The sequence below is a fragment of the Colias eurytheme genome, chromosome 28 (genome assembly GCF_061535395.1).
Source record: "Colias eurytheme isolate Ceu_HAF_F1 chromosome 28, ilColEury1 Martin Lab GWU primary, whole genome shotgun sequence".
In the NCBI taxonomy this organism is placed as follows: Eukaryota; Metazoa; Arthropoda; class Insecta; order Lepidoptera; family Pieridae; genus Colias; species Colias eurytheme.
In genome coordinates this window covers 6067822-6082001 of record NC_143007.1, presented here as the reverse complement: position 1 = coordinate 6082001, position 14180 = coordinate 6067822, and the positions used below count along the sequence as shown (strand labels likewise).

Genomic DNA, 14180 nt, shown 5'->3' with positions numbered 1-14180 from the left:
ATTTCACAATTTGCAGTACAATTACTAGTTTTGTAAAACGAAACGCAATGACAATTGATGTCAAAACTTTAATGACAGATTCCTTTTTCATGCGAGTTCCTCACGTGTTTACGTGTTGGTCTCGTAAAGTAGTTATTTATATATAAAATAACTACAAAATAATTCAAAATGAGTTTATATAACTTCAAAAAAATAGCCGTGGTCCCCACGGCTAAGGTAAGTACAGTGATTATTTGATATTTAATTTATTATTAAAGTTTATAAACATAACCTCTTATAACCATATTTTATTTATTGCAGGACTTTATTGATATTATTTTATCGAAAACACAAAGGAAAACACCGACTGTAGTACACAAGCACTACAAAATAACAAGGATTCGTGCATTTTATATGAGAAAAGTGAAGTTTACACAACAAAACTTTCACGACAGACTTTCGCGTATTATTCAGGTATGGTCTTTTTAATAACGATTTTTATAACGAACTTGGCTTCTTTATAACAAAGAGTATAATCTGTGTTGTTATTAATAAGGATATCCTATAAGATTCATAGAATATTGAGTACAATATGGTGCAATATAGATAACATTGTATTTTGCTGATAAATGAAGAATAGTAAAAATTGTTTTTACTACCATTTCCTGTAACAAGTTTCAATTTATAATAAGGGCTTTGTTTCGTAAATTTTTCTCTTTTGAGAAAACAATTTATAAAACCTTGGATATTAAAATTACTCAGAATTATAAAAATAATGATAGATGATAAATATAATACAGATTAGATTATTCCATTTTACTTGCCATTATACTACTATATTTGTAAATATTTGTTTTTAATTGACAGGAATTTCCAAAACTGGATGATGTGCATCCATTCTACGCAGATTTGATGAACGTCTTGTATGATAAGGATCATTATAAGCTTGGTTTGGGACAGTTGAACACGGCCAGGCATCTGATTGACAAGTTAGTATAATAATACTAATATCACCATTAACGCTAAAGTCTGTAAATATGTATGTATGTTAGGCATTCATGCAAAAACCACTAAACAGATTTTGAAAATACATTTTTATTATGATTGCAAAATAATAAATGTGTTTCTTGAGTTACAAGTTACATATATTTTCCATAAACTGAAGAATTAACTTTTTACTCGCACATTGACCATGAAAGCTTCATTTAATCACCGTTGGAAAAGTCATACATGGCTTTTCATGGTTTTTCTTTAAATGAGAATTACTGTTTTACGCTGATATAAAGTCAATATAAGAAATAGAAAGTCAAAATTATAGCAATCCTAATAAGATTATAAATGCGAAAGTTTGTGAGGATGGATGGATGCCTGTTACTCTTTCATGCAAATACTACTGATCAATATTCAATGAAATTTGATATGTAGATAGCTCAATACCCAGAATAAGACATAGGCTTCTTTTTATCCTGGAAATCCCACAGGAACTGGATCTATGCGGGTTTTTCTGTTAAGGGCCGATTTTTCAATGCTTGGATAAAACTTATCCGTCCAATAAAGTATTACACGACACTATTAAAATGTCAAGTAAACTGTCAAATACAGGCAATTAGAATACGTTTTTAAAATGGTAGTTTTATACATTATTCGACGAATAAGTTTTATCCAAGCATTGAAATATCGGCCCTAAAACACAGAAATCTAGCGTCTATATATAATTGCAGTGTCGCCAAAGACTACGTGCGTCTGCTCAAGTTCGGCGACTCGCTGTACCGCTGCAAACAGCTGAAGCGAGCAGCGCTCGGTCGCATGGCCACTATCATGAAGAGGCAGGCCGCTAACTTGACTTATTTGGAACAGGTTTGTCACTGTTTTGTACGGTAGTCTTTTGACGTGACAACGTCTTATAATTCGATAGAGCCGCCTGCACACACGAAAAAACATGACTCATGCGGCGTTACCTCGCTCTGAGGCATTCCATGTAAGGCTTGAAGTGCGAGCGAGAGCGCGGAACGAGCGACAAAGAAACACAATCGGATGTTGTCACGTTCAACTATCGTCAGTAAACCGACTTTACAGACAACCAATTTATTTATTTATATTTTAGTAGAATATTTAGCACAGTTACATAAATCTAAGCACAGTTTAGTTTAATAATTCTCGATGCTGTGAATTTTTTAAATCTATACATATAATAAATCTGTAGAAGGGTCAATTCTGTACATTGAAAATATTGAAAAAATAAATAGCAGGGGGTGTTACTGGATCGATACCAAACCCAAATATGTGATTAAAAAAATTTTTGTCTGTCTGTCTGTCTGTCTGTATGTGAAGACATCACGTGAAAAGTAACGGTTCGATTTCGATGAAACTTGGTACACCTCATTATCCTGGGCGTAAAATAGGATACTTTTTATCCTGGATAAATACGTAGAAAAAAAATAATCTTAATGAATGAAATAATGAATGATTTAATTTTTTTTAAAACCTCGTTGAAGTGAAACTTCTTTAGGCGCGTTGATAGTAAAATTTCAAGGTCGCGTTATGGCAATACCGTCTCGTCATGGAGTAATTCGATGATTTTTGTATCTCTAAGTCTTGCGAAAGAAGTTTCACTTCTGACACGTGTGCTCGGCACACAAGCTCTTTTAACTAACTCATTTGATTTAGGTGCGACAACATTTATCGCGTCTGCCGTCAATCGACCCATACACAAGAACTATCATCATTTGCGGCTTCCCCAATGTTGGAAAGTCCAGTTTTATCAATCAGGTAATCTGTGAATAATACTTGCAAATATATTATGATAAAAAACATGCTTATACTTGTTCACCTATTTCTATTGTATATTTAATCAAAAACTGTTCAGTAGTTGATATCAATATATTTTAATTCCAAATTGTAAGTAAAAAATAAAGAGCAACAAAATTATTTTTCTACTTTGAAATTGTATACTGTTATTTGCTTATTAAAAAACTCAGAATTACTACTACCCTTTTTTTATATCGCTTTAAGTAAATAAATACGTTGTTAAATATATATTTTTTTTAATTTAATTATTTTTTCAGATAACACGTGCAGACGTAGAAGTGCAGCCTTACGCGTTCACAACAAAGAGTTTGTATGTCGGACATACAGATTATAAATATTTGAGATGGCAGGTGAGACTTTTTTATGTGATTTATTATTATTTAAGAAAAAACAATATTAATTAGTTTTTTTACCTTCAATAATTTAATACAATGTATTTTTGTGTATCTTAAAAAAATGATCTACTGTAACTAAATTGTATCCATTTTTTTAATATTTATTTAATTGGGGAAAGTGAAAGTTATAATGAGAACAAGATATGATCAAAAGATAATAAGAATGTAATATTCTAAAAATTAAAAAAAAGGAAAGCAATTGATACGAGTTTGTTACCTGCTTTAAAAAGATCTTAATAAAAGAAATGCCAAAGTTGCGGTAAGAAAACCTGTATGTATAGGTATACATCGTTAAAAAATGACTTTCCTCATACAAATCAAAATAATCACACAAATCTATATATTTTCCAGGTAATAGACACGCCCGGTATCCTAGATCACCCGCTAGAAGAGCGCAACGTTATCGAAATGCAAGCGGTCACTGCACTTGCGCATTTACGAGCAGCCGTACTATACTTTATAGATCCTTCTGAACAGTGTGGACATAGTATTGAGGAACAGGTGAGGGTTTTGGATCAAACAAATTATAAAATTGCAGTGTTTTGCCATTGTTGTATGTTAGGAATAGTAGTGGACCCAATGGTGTACCTTGAGGGACACCATGTGTACTAAATAAATAGAATGTTGTTGAATTATGTTTTACCAATATCATGTTGTTGAAAAGTTTGATCGATTATTTATTTAATTGAGAAAATTATGGAAACATCAACGCTGTGTATGTGTTCTTTCGCACTTAAAAAGTTTTCAAAGACACTCTGAAATAATATTTGTTATTGTTATAAATGAGGTATGATATTTTTTGTTTCTAATTTTATAGAGGAACCGTTGAATTAGTATAATTTCTTGAGTAAGCGAAAAGTTTTATGTTAATAAAAAAATTCCAGATATCACTATTCGAGAGCATCAAACCGCTATTTAGTAACAAGCCGCTCATTGTAGTACTAAATAAAGTGGACGTAGTGAAGCCGGAGGACTTGCCCGAGGGGAAGAGGCAGCTGATTGTACAGCTGGAGGAAACATGCGCTAAGGGGAACATTGTCAAGTTAGTATATAAATAATAAATATATCTATACTAATATTATAAAGCAAGCCACTCATCGTGGTGCTAAATAAAGTGGACGTAGTGAAGCCGGAGGACTTGCCCGAGGGGAAGTGGCAGTTGATTGTACAGCTGGAGGAAACATGCGCTAAGGGGAACATTGTCAAGTTAGTATATAAATAATAAATATATCTATACTAATATTATAAAGCAAGCCACTCATCGTGGTGCTAAATAAAGTGGACGTAGTGAAGCCGGAGGACTTTCCCGAGGGGAAGAGGCAGTTGATTGTACAGCTGGGGGAAACATGCGCTAAGGGGAACATTGTCAAGTTAGTATATATAAATAAAAAAGACGTGTGGCACTCGGGTACTGCCGCGGTAAAGCTATTGCATGCTATGCCTTCAAACCACACTTCCGAGCCCGTCGGAGTGGGGAGCGTGAGGTTTTTTTCGTTACGGAATTTCTCGATTCTCTAGCTAGAAATACATTAGTATAGATATTATTAACTATTTCAGTGCAGACGGTAACTCAGAACTACGGACAGTACCAGTGATGCGTTCTTCGACCCTCACCGGAGAAGGTGTCCAAGAGCTGAAGGTAGAAGCCTGCGAGAGGCTGTTGGGTCACAGGGTCACGGAGAAGATGAGGACTAAGAAGGTAAGATGGACGGACAGACGTACATTAATTTGAAAAAACAAAAATATAAAATGTTGTGTGGTTTTATGAAACCACGGTTAAAGTGAAACTTAGGCACAAAATTATCGTATTTGTACGATAATTATAGTACGGTTCGACCGTCACGCGACATGCGCTACACAGAGCAAAAAGTTTGAGACGATGTAATAAAAGTTTCACTTTAATAAGAAAAAATAATAATGGACCTGTGCGTGATATAATAGACCGGGAGATACTGACACAAAATTTCGAGTCATTTGTAACAGGATGGCGGTTCTACAGGGGTCTTAGTACGCAATGATAAAAAGAAAAATGATGGTGTGATCGCTGGTATCGGTGGTTTAGTCGCGTGGGCGTTAGCCGAACTCGTCGGAAAAATAGCGAAAGTCAAACGATTTGTAACACAAAAATTTTAGTATTTACCGATAGCCCATAAAAAAGAAGTAGGCGGTAGTGTCATGCCATACTTTTCCGGTGTGACTTACAGCCCGTCATACCGACGCGAATATGTTGATTTAAATAAAACAATTATTCAACCATTTGTACCAAGCTAACTTTTGCACAGGTAACCATCGTCGTGCAGCCATTTACGAAAATCGCCATGCCATACTTTTCGGACGATTCCAAATGGTCGCCATACCGCCGAAAATCTGCAAAAAAAATTTATTTCGCCAAACTTTTTGTACCAGTATTGCATTTGGATTTTTGGAGAGTATTTGATAAAATGTGACCATTATTATATTTGCCATACTTCTAGTAGGGGGAAAAAGTGCTGTCATACTTGAAAAATTAATTTAGTATTAATTAATATAAGTGAAGATTTCCAACACCTAGATCTTTGAAATTTTGTATTTATATTCTTTGATCCTCAAACTTCCAGGAAAAATAAGTGCCATACTGTTACAAATCGTTTGACTTTCGCTATTTTCCGACGAGTTCGACTAACGCCCACGCGAGTAAGCCGCCGGTACCAGCGTTCACACCATCATTTTTCTTTTTGTCATTGCGTACTAAGAACCCTGTAGAACCGCCATCCTGTTACAAATGACTCGAAATTTTGTGTCAGTATCTCCCGGTCTATAAGCCAATCCATTTCTATGCATTTTGGAAACAGAAATGTCCATTACGAATTGCGATTTGATTGCCATGAAAATATTAGAATTGTAATATTGTGTCAATTACTTATTATTAAAGGCATAATAAAGCGTCTTAATATCATATATCACATTTTGAACTCTTTCTCATTTATAAATCCTAGTAGGAAGTTAGCAATCTCGCAGATAATTGCAAACAAAAAAATTATCAATTATAATTATTATAATAATTTTTACCGCGAATTTTATTTATTTGTACATCATAAAAAGTGAAAGTAGTAATTTATATAAAGGTGTCCCCCAAGGCGCGCCTTGGTCCACTACTATTCCTAACATACACAAATGACACAGGTGGACGGAATACTAAACCGTCTACACGTGGCTGTACCAACACCAAGGGATGGTAAATCCCGACCTCCCGTGATACCTCCCGGGGTGTTGGCAAAGAGGGAGAAAGAGGGGAGGAAACGGAAGCTTGAGAGGGAGATTGAATTGGAGGAGGGCGATGATTATGTGCTCGGTGAGTTGATAGTAAATAATTTAGGGCCGATTTTTCAATGCTTGGATAAAACTTATCCGTCCAATAAAGTATTACACGATAATATTAAAATGTCACGTAAACTGTCAAATACGGGAATACGTTTTTAAAATGGTAGTTTTATACATTATTCGACGAATAAGCTTTAAATTGATTGAAAAATCAGCCCTTAGTAGACAGTGCTAAAATAAACATTACAAGTTGTAGATGCTTTAGAATTAAAGGTAATGTCAGTTTTTTTTTGGGCAATTGTGATAAAGCTTTCTAAGGAACAGGATAAAGTTATCAAACTATGGAATAATAGCTTTAGAACGAATCAAAATTGCTTAAGAAGTTTTTAAATATGAAAACAAACAATTTCAGCATGTAAATGAGCATAAATAATGTCAGAAAATTCGAATATGAATTCGTTGAATGCATTTTTTTTTAATTGGTTAAGGCAAAGTTTACTGCATCTATTTAGTGAAATAACACATTATGTTTAATCTATAACCTAAAACTCAACTCAACAACAACACGACTCCTATCCGCATTTCAAAACCCATAAACTTAAACACAACTGTTACATACCTATTTTATAGAATTCTAGATTATAGTTTCTTGCCGGTTCTTCTCCATAGATACTGCTTTCCGAATCGGTGGTAAATGGTAAAAATATGTAATGATGATTCGAAAGTGCTTCTAGAAGAAGTCTAATTGAATAAATAAATAAATATTTCCTACAATTTTACCAGATCTACAAAAGAACTACGCGGACATACCGGAGGAGGAACGCCACGATCCGATACCGGAGTTCTGGGAGGGACACAACATTGCTGATTATATCGATCCGGAGATATTCGAGGTTTGTGCGAAATTGTATCTTATTGCTTTTGGTATAGAGTCCAGATTGTTAATATGCACCATACCTTGAGTTTTGTGAAATTGAACCTTGTTGCTGTAGACTGTAGAGTCTATTTTGTTTAATTGTATAGATTGTTTCTTGATACTGTATAAAAATGAATGTTTATTCTATAGGTAGTTTCTGTTCTGTATTGTAATATAGCTTGTACCATGAAATTATGTAAAATTGAACTTTATTGCTATAGTTTTAAAGTCCAATTAGTGATATAGCAAAAAAAAATATTACGATGCAGTTCCAATCATATTTAGCTCAAGAATACTGAAGCTGTCTGCTAACAATGTTGTTTTTAAAATCCAACCAGTACTTTTTGAACTTATAATAAGTTAATTAATAAAAAAATGTGTGCGTGTACTAGTGTACACACGTAAGAAGTGAAACTTCTTTATGACCTTATTTTTCAAAAAATAATTTACTATATGCAACTTTACAGAAATACGTCAATCACGCGTGGTAGGGATAAAAACAAGATGGCGCGTAACGAAAAAATGTTACACTAATTTTTTTTCCAACCCCGATAAAGAAGTTTCACTTCAATAATTTAATAAGTTAGTTGAATACGTTAGTTTGATTGTAAATTACTATTTTTTTATTTTAATTCATGCAAATTATTCCAAAGCAAACATTTCCCCCTATAAATATTTATTTATCTATGTTTTTACCAGAAATTAGCCGATCTCGAGCGTGAGGAAGAACTCCGTGAAGCGGGCGGTATGTACGCGGTGCCCAAGATCGAACTGGACCAGAGCATGAAGGAGATCAGGGAACTGGCTGTACAGATACGGTGAGTTTGTTCATTCATTCATTGTGCAGGTGAATTATTCATTCATTCACTATTGTGCGGTTGTGCCTTATTTTGTCCCAGATTTAATTCAAACTTTGTACACTTATCAAGGATCGGTGACAGTACAATAATTTCATGAGTTCATTGTATTACATATTCTAAATAATAAAAATATTTAAAATAAATATTTGTTACTTTCAGTTGCAACATTCAACAATGTTGCTTTTTTCTAATTTTTTAAACATTCCAGATTGTTTATTATATAAGATGACTAGTGGTCCGCCCCGGCGTCGCCCGTGGTACCTACATGTTTAAACTATCCTATCTCTCAAGTTGGATCGAACTGTACATGGTGTGCGAATTTTATTATAATCGGTTAAGTGGTTTAGGAGTCCATTGAGGACAAACATTGTGACACGAGATTTATATATATTAAAGATTGCTCGCAAACATTAAAACAATTTCGATTCCACAACAGCAACAAGAAGGCGGTACTCAAAGACGAGTCCCGTCTAGTGAAACAATCAACAAAGCCGGTGATGCCGCGAACTTCCCGCGCCCGCGACCGAGACCGCTCCACCACGCGCCTGCGCACCGAGATGGAGAAGCTCGGTGAGTGTGCACACACACACACTATATACACACAGACAGACGTAATACAAATGCACACACACACAGATAATATATAATTAGCCGGTTTAGACGGTTATTTATTGAAGTGAAAACTTCTTTAGCGGCGTTGAGCACTTTTTTTGTAATGGGTATAAAATCTTAAACTCGCGTCAGGACACGTGACCTGATCGAAAAAGCGTAAGACGGATACCATTCCAAAATATCAAACATGCTGAACGTTAATAATCAAGTTTTCACTTCTGCCGGAACTCCCCCAGTGCAACCCGTCTTTTTTTTAAGAAAATACTTCCAAAGAACAATCACAATTTTTAATATTCAATGTTAACAATTATTACTAAGTGGTAACGTCTATCCGATCCCTATATCGGAAAACCGTCTTTCACCTCCATGACGTCACAGCCGAAGACGCCCTCTAGTGCCTATTCCACTAACTATATATTCACAAAAAACGTATACGCAACAAATATCAATCATACTCATACGGACAATCCTACTAATATTATAAATGCGAAAGTTTATGAAGATGTGTGTGTGTGTTTGTTACCCTTTCACGCAAATACTACTGAACCAATTACAATGAAATTTAGCACACATATAGAGGGTAACTTGGATTAACACATAGGATAGGTTTTATCCTGGAAATCCCACGGGAACGGGTACTATGCGGGTTTTTATTTGAAACGCAGGCGAAGCTGCGGGCGGAAAGCTACACGTATACGCAACAAATATACCCATACAGACACGGACAAGATTTTGTTTATACATAATAATATTTCAAAGCAACCTACACAGTAATACCCAAGGAATCGCTTCGTCTCTGAGCGTACGCGCATTACATTGTACAATATCATTCCATCATCATTTCTGTTCATTACATTGTTATTTCAATAATTATAAATTCCTTTTCTGAAGCAACGCCATAGGAGAGTTAGTACTTTCCATTAGTCCTTCGAGCCGGAATTTCCTATTCGTATAGAATAGTAGTCCATTGAATGAGTCCCTCCAAGGGGGGTCTAGAGTGCGTGAGTTAGTAACGTAAGATGTTTCTTCGGAAACATGTCGAGAGTCCCTAGGTAATAAACATACTAAAACCCCGGGCCACTAGGAGGAGCCCCGGAGTGGGGGGAGGGGGGAAATGGGTCCATTTTTTCATTTTTCGTTTAAATCTCAAAAACGGTACATGTTAGAGAAAAACTTTCAAGGAAAAGTTGAAAGGCCATAAAATTATCTACAAGTTGTACCGAAATCATTTTTTCCTATATCCTACCGTTTCTGAGTTATACGCAGTAAAACATGATTTTGGCTCAAACAATTTCCACATCAATCGATCAAAAAATATTTCTTTCTTCCAAAAAACTCAAATGTGCAACTTGTGACCAGTACTGATAGATTGCTCTTAATTAGTTCTATAATTGATAAAATAAACACATTCCTCCATGGAAGCCTTTAGGAGGAATCGATTGTCAAAATATTATATTAGGGCAGTTTGAGTTACTGAACTTGATCTTTTTATTTTTTTCTTCCAAAAAACTCAAAAGTGCAACTTGTGACCGGTACAAATAGATTGCTCATAATTAGGTCTATCATTGATAAAAATACCAGATTCCACCATGGAGGCGTTTACGGGGAATTGAATTTTATTAGGGTAGTTGGTTAAAAAGTTCATGTATCGTAACTACCATAATAAAATTCAATACCTCCTAAACGCCTCCATGGAGGAATGTGTTTATTTTACCAAATAAAGACCTAATTAAGAGCAATCTATCAGTATCGGTCACAAGTTGCACTTTTGAGTTTTTTTGGAAGAAAAAAATAAAAAGATAAAGTTCAGTAACTCAAACTACCCTAATATAGTATTTTGACATTCCATTCCTCCTAAAGGCTTCCATGGAGGAATGTGTTTATTTTACCAAATAAAGACCTAATTAAGAGCAATCTATCAGTATCGGTCACAAGTTGCACTTTTGAGTTTTTTTGGAGAAAAAAAATAAAAAGTTCAAGTATCGTAACTACCCTAATAAAATTCAATTCCCCGTAAACGCCTCCGTGGTGGAATCTGGTATTTTTATCAATGATAGACCCAATTATGAGCAATCTATCTGTACCGGTCACAAGTTGCACTTTTGAGTTTTTTGGAAGAAAAAAATAAAAAGATCAAGTTCAGTAACTCAAACTACCATAATATAATATTTTGACAATCGATTCCTCCTAAAGGCTTCCATGCAGGAATGTGTTTATTTTATCAATTATAGACCTAATTAAGAGCAATCTATCAGTACCGGTCACAAGTTGCACATTTTAGTTTTTTGGAAGAAAGAAATATTTTTTGATCGATTGATGTGGAAATTGTTTGAGCCAAAATCATGTTTTACTGCGTATAACTCAGAAACGGTAGGATATAGGAAAAAATGATTCAGGTACAACTTGTAGATAATTTTATGGCCTTTTAACTTTTCCTTGAAAGTTTTTCTCTAACATGTACCATTTTTGAGATTTAAGCGAAAAATGAAAAAAATGGACCCTGTTCCCCCCTCCCCCCACTCCGGGGCTCCTCCTAGTGGCCCGGGGTTTTAGTATGTTTATTACCTAGGGACTCTTGACATGTTTCCGAAGAAACATCTTACTATCTAACTCACGCATTCTAGAACTTTTTATTCAATGGACTATAGGCAATGAAAAAGAAACAAATTTGTTTTATTTATTATTATTTTATTGACAACCTTTCTACAAAACAAACATTTATTTTGAGGTTATCAATTCAGCCGGTATATTTTTTATAAAAGTGAAGTCCCATGTGCCCTACTGGGGTAAGAGGGGCAGATACATTATACATCTGTTTCACTGATCGATTTCATTTAGGGACAAGTAGGTGATCAGCCTTCTGTTAACACAATAATAATAAGGCTGTTAACACAGTAAATATGAAGTATACTCTATACATCATTTGAACCAATTCTGTGTCCTGCCAGACCGAGACATTTTTTTTCTTCGTCTCCACCGGGAATCGAACCCAGGACCCCTCGGTTCTACGCGCACGCGTCAACCACTGTACCAAGGAGGCGGTATATTTTTTATGTATACACATTATGCAAATAAATAATTTATATTAATTTGAACATACAGGTGTCGACATGTCGGACACAAAGAGCGCTCACTTCGTGACGCGTTCGCGTTCCCGCTCGCACTCCGCGCCGGCGAAGCGAGCGCGTGTCGAGAGTCGCACGCGCTCCGTGTCGCGCCCCGCGAGGGACGAACAGGGCGTCAAGGATGTGGCTGTGAGTATTTACAGACAGACGAACATAATATACAGACTGGAAATTCAACGTGATTCTTCAAAGGGGTTATACTAGAGGTCATTTGCAACAAATTAAGTCCAGCTAACCAGGGGTCAAAAATGGATGGTTATTGAGCCTTTTCTTTTTGAGGTGATGAAAGTTTTGGGCAATGTTTTTTTTTTTAAGTGATCGCTCATTCTTCGGCTTTCAAAAAAATATCAATTGAATGTTAACAGTGTAGTAGTTTTTTCATAATTAATTGTTTTTAGTAAAAAGGCAGAAAATTTAAAAAAAAATCAAAATCCGTCATATTCAATAACCATCCATTTTTGACCCCTGGTTAACTGGACTTAATTTGTTGCAAATAACCCATTTGAAGGATCACGTCGAATTTCCAGTCACCCTGTATATAGATACACAAACTGGTATTTACAGACAGACAAACGTTAGTATATACAGGGTTGCTTGTAAAACACCAGCAACCTCGCAGGACAAGATAGCTAACATCATAAGTAACAACATTTTGTTCTACGATTATTATTGGCATAATGCAATGAATTATTTTTAAATGATTTTTTAAGCTTTTATTGTACTCTCCTAACATTTGTAAGTCTATGTTCTATTCATTATCGAAACGACGACGCGACGCGATATTATTTAAAACTAATTGTGATAAAATATTGTTATCAAAACACATGCTTCTCATTTCAGATGCAAAAACGCGCCAAGAAAATGGCGCACATTGCCATATCGAAAAAGACAAAGAAGATGGGTCTCAAGGGAGAAGCCGACAGATTTATTGGGACCAAGATGCCGAAACATTTGTTTTCAGGCAAACGTGGGGTTGGCAAGACAGACAGACGTTAACACTTTATATATTTATATGTATATATTGGCTTATATGTATTGTGGAGTCGATATGATGGTGAAAATAGGGTCTTTACAAGAATACTATGCGGTTTTATTTTTTTAAGTATATGTATGATTTTTAGCAAAAATACAGTATTTATTGTATTTTACCTTCATTTAATACTGCATACATTTATAACAATATAACAAGATATTAATTTGGTTTTTGTCAAGTTATAATGTAAGTAATTATATTAAAATAAGAAGCAAACTTTGTTTATCTTTATTTTGTCAAGCAGAAGACTTTAAAAAAAGGACCCTATTTTTGAGTTTATATCAATGTATTGTTACAAAGTTTTAATAAAAAACTTGTGCCTATTTTATCAATATGAAAAAAAAATCTATTTTTAAATAAGGCATAAAAGCTTCATGTTGTACAATATTGTACAATGTTATTAAAGGAAAACCTAGAAAAGTGATATAATCAGTGTTCGGAACCGTACGATAATTATCGTACACATACAATAATTTTGTGCCTACGTACGATGTATGATAGCATATTATTATCGTACGCTGATGTTCTCATAGCCATTTCTTCTTTATAAATATGAAATTTTGACGTGTTTCATATCGAACTTTCATTGGAACAGTGAAATTTTGTCTGAGTGAATTTTAAAACTTGGCGCGTTTATTGAACTTAGAAAGGGAATCGGTTCAGGTCTGTACCACGCATAAAACATTTGGGTTTCAGTGTCCTGTTGATTTGACAGCGGTAGTTTAAAAAAGATTAACTGTAGAGAACTTGCATACATATCAATATTACAATTTATATGATTTATTTATTTATAATTGACTTTATCCTAAAAAATACGATAATTTCGATCCATGTACGATAATTTTATGCCCCGGCACCTGGTACGATAGTCAGTTCGCTTCAAGTTGCTAACGCTGGACATAATTCACTGTGTGTCTACAATAGAAGAAAAAACGATGCAAAATCATAAAGTGTAAACAGTGTTTTCAATAAAGAATTTATCAATAATAAGTTGTTTTATTTGCGTTTATATTTAATTCAGCTTTATGTTAACAATATATGTTCTAAAACCTTCTTGAAGAACCTCTGTAGTCTGTATCTATAAAAAACCGCAGAAAAAATTGCTTCAATATGAAATCGTTCAACAAAGTCAATGTAGTCGTAAGAGAAATT

At 34.6% G+C, this 14180-nt stretch overlaps 1 protein-coding gene across 1 annotated transcript; it reads left to right on the top strand.

The window, feature by feature from the left end:
- Positions 1-60: 60 nt before the first annotated feature.
- On the top strand, positions 61-14018 carry Non1 (nucleolar GTP-binding protein 1). The gene is made up of 15 exons (XM_090117686.1): positions 61-216; positions 301-453; positions 847-968; positions 1701-1836; positions 2647-2748; positions 3045-3137; positions 3534-3683; positions 4067-4224; positions 4740-4881; positions 6345-6513; positions 7266-7375; positions 8098-8216; positions 8695-8828; positions 11973-12124; positions 12836-14018. The coding sequence occupies exons 1-15, from the start codon at positions 169-171 to the stop codon at positions 12989-12991; spliced, it is 1944 nt and encodes a 647-aa protein (XP_089973812.1). The 5' UTR covers positions 61-168; the 3' UTR covers positions 12992-14018.
- Positions 14019-14180: the final 162 nt, after the last annotated feature.

What these genes read in the sequence shown, in the direction of transcription:
- Non1 (XM_090117686.1), top strand. Translation starts at nt 169, where the DNA reads ATGAGTTTATATAACTTCAAAAAAATAGCCGTGGTCCCCACGGCTAAG. An exon ending in CCGTGGTCCCCACGGCTAAG is followed by an intron (nt 217 to 300) that starts GTAAGTACAGTG and finishes TATTTATTGCAG; the next exon opens with GACTTTATTGATATTATTTT. An exon ending in AGTCCAGTTTTATCAATCAG is followed by an intron (nt 2,749 to 3,044) that starts GTAATCTGTGAA and finishes TTATTTTTTCAG; the next exon opens with ATAACACGTGCAGACGTAGA.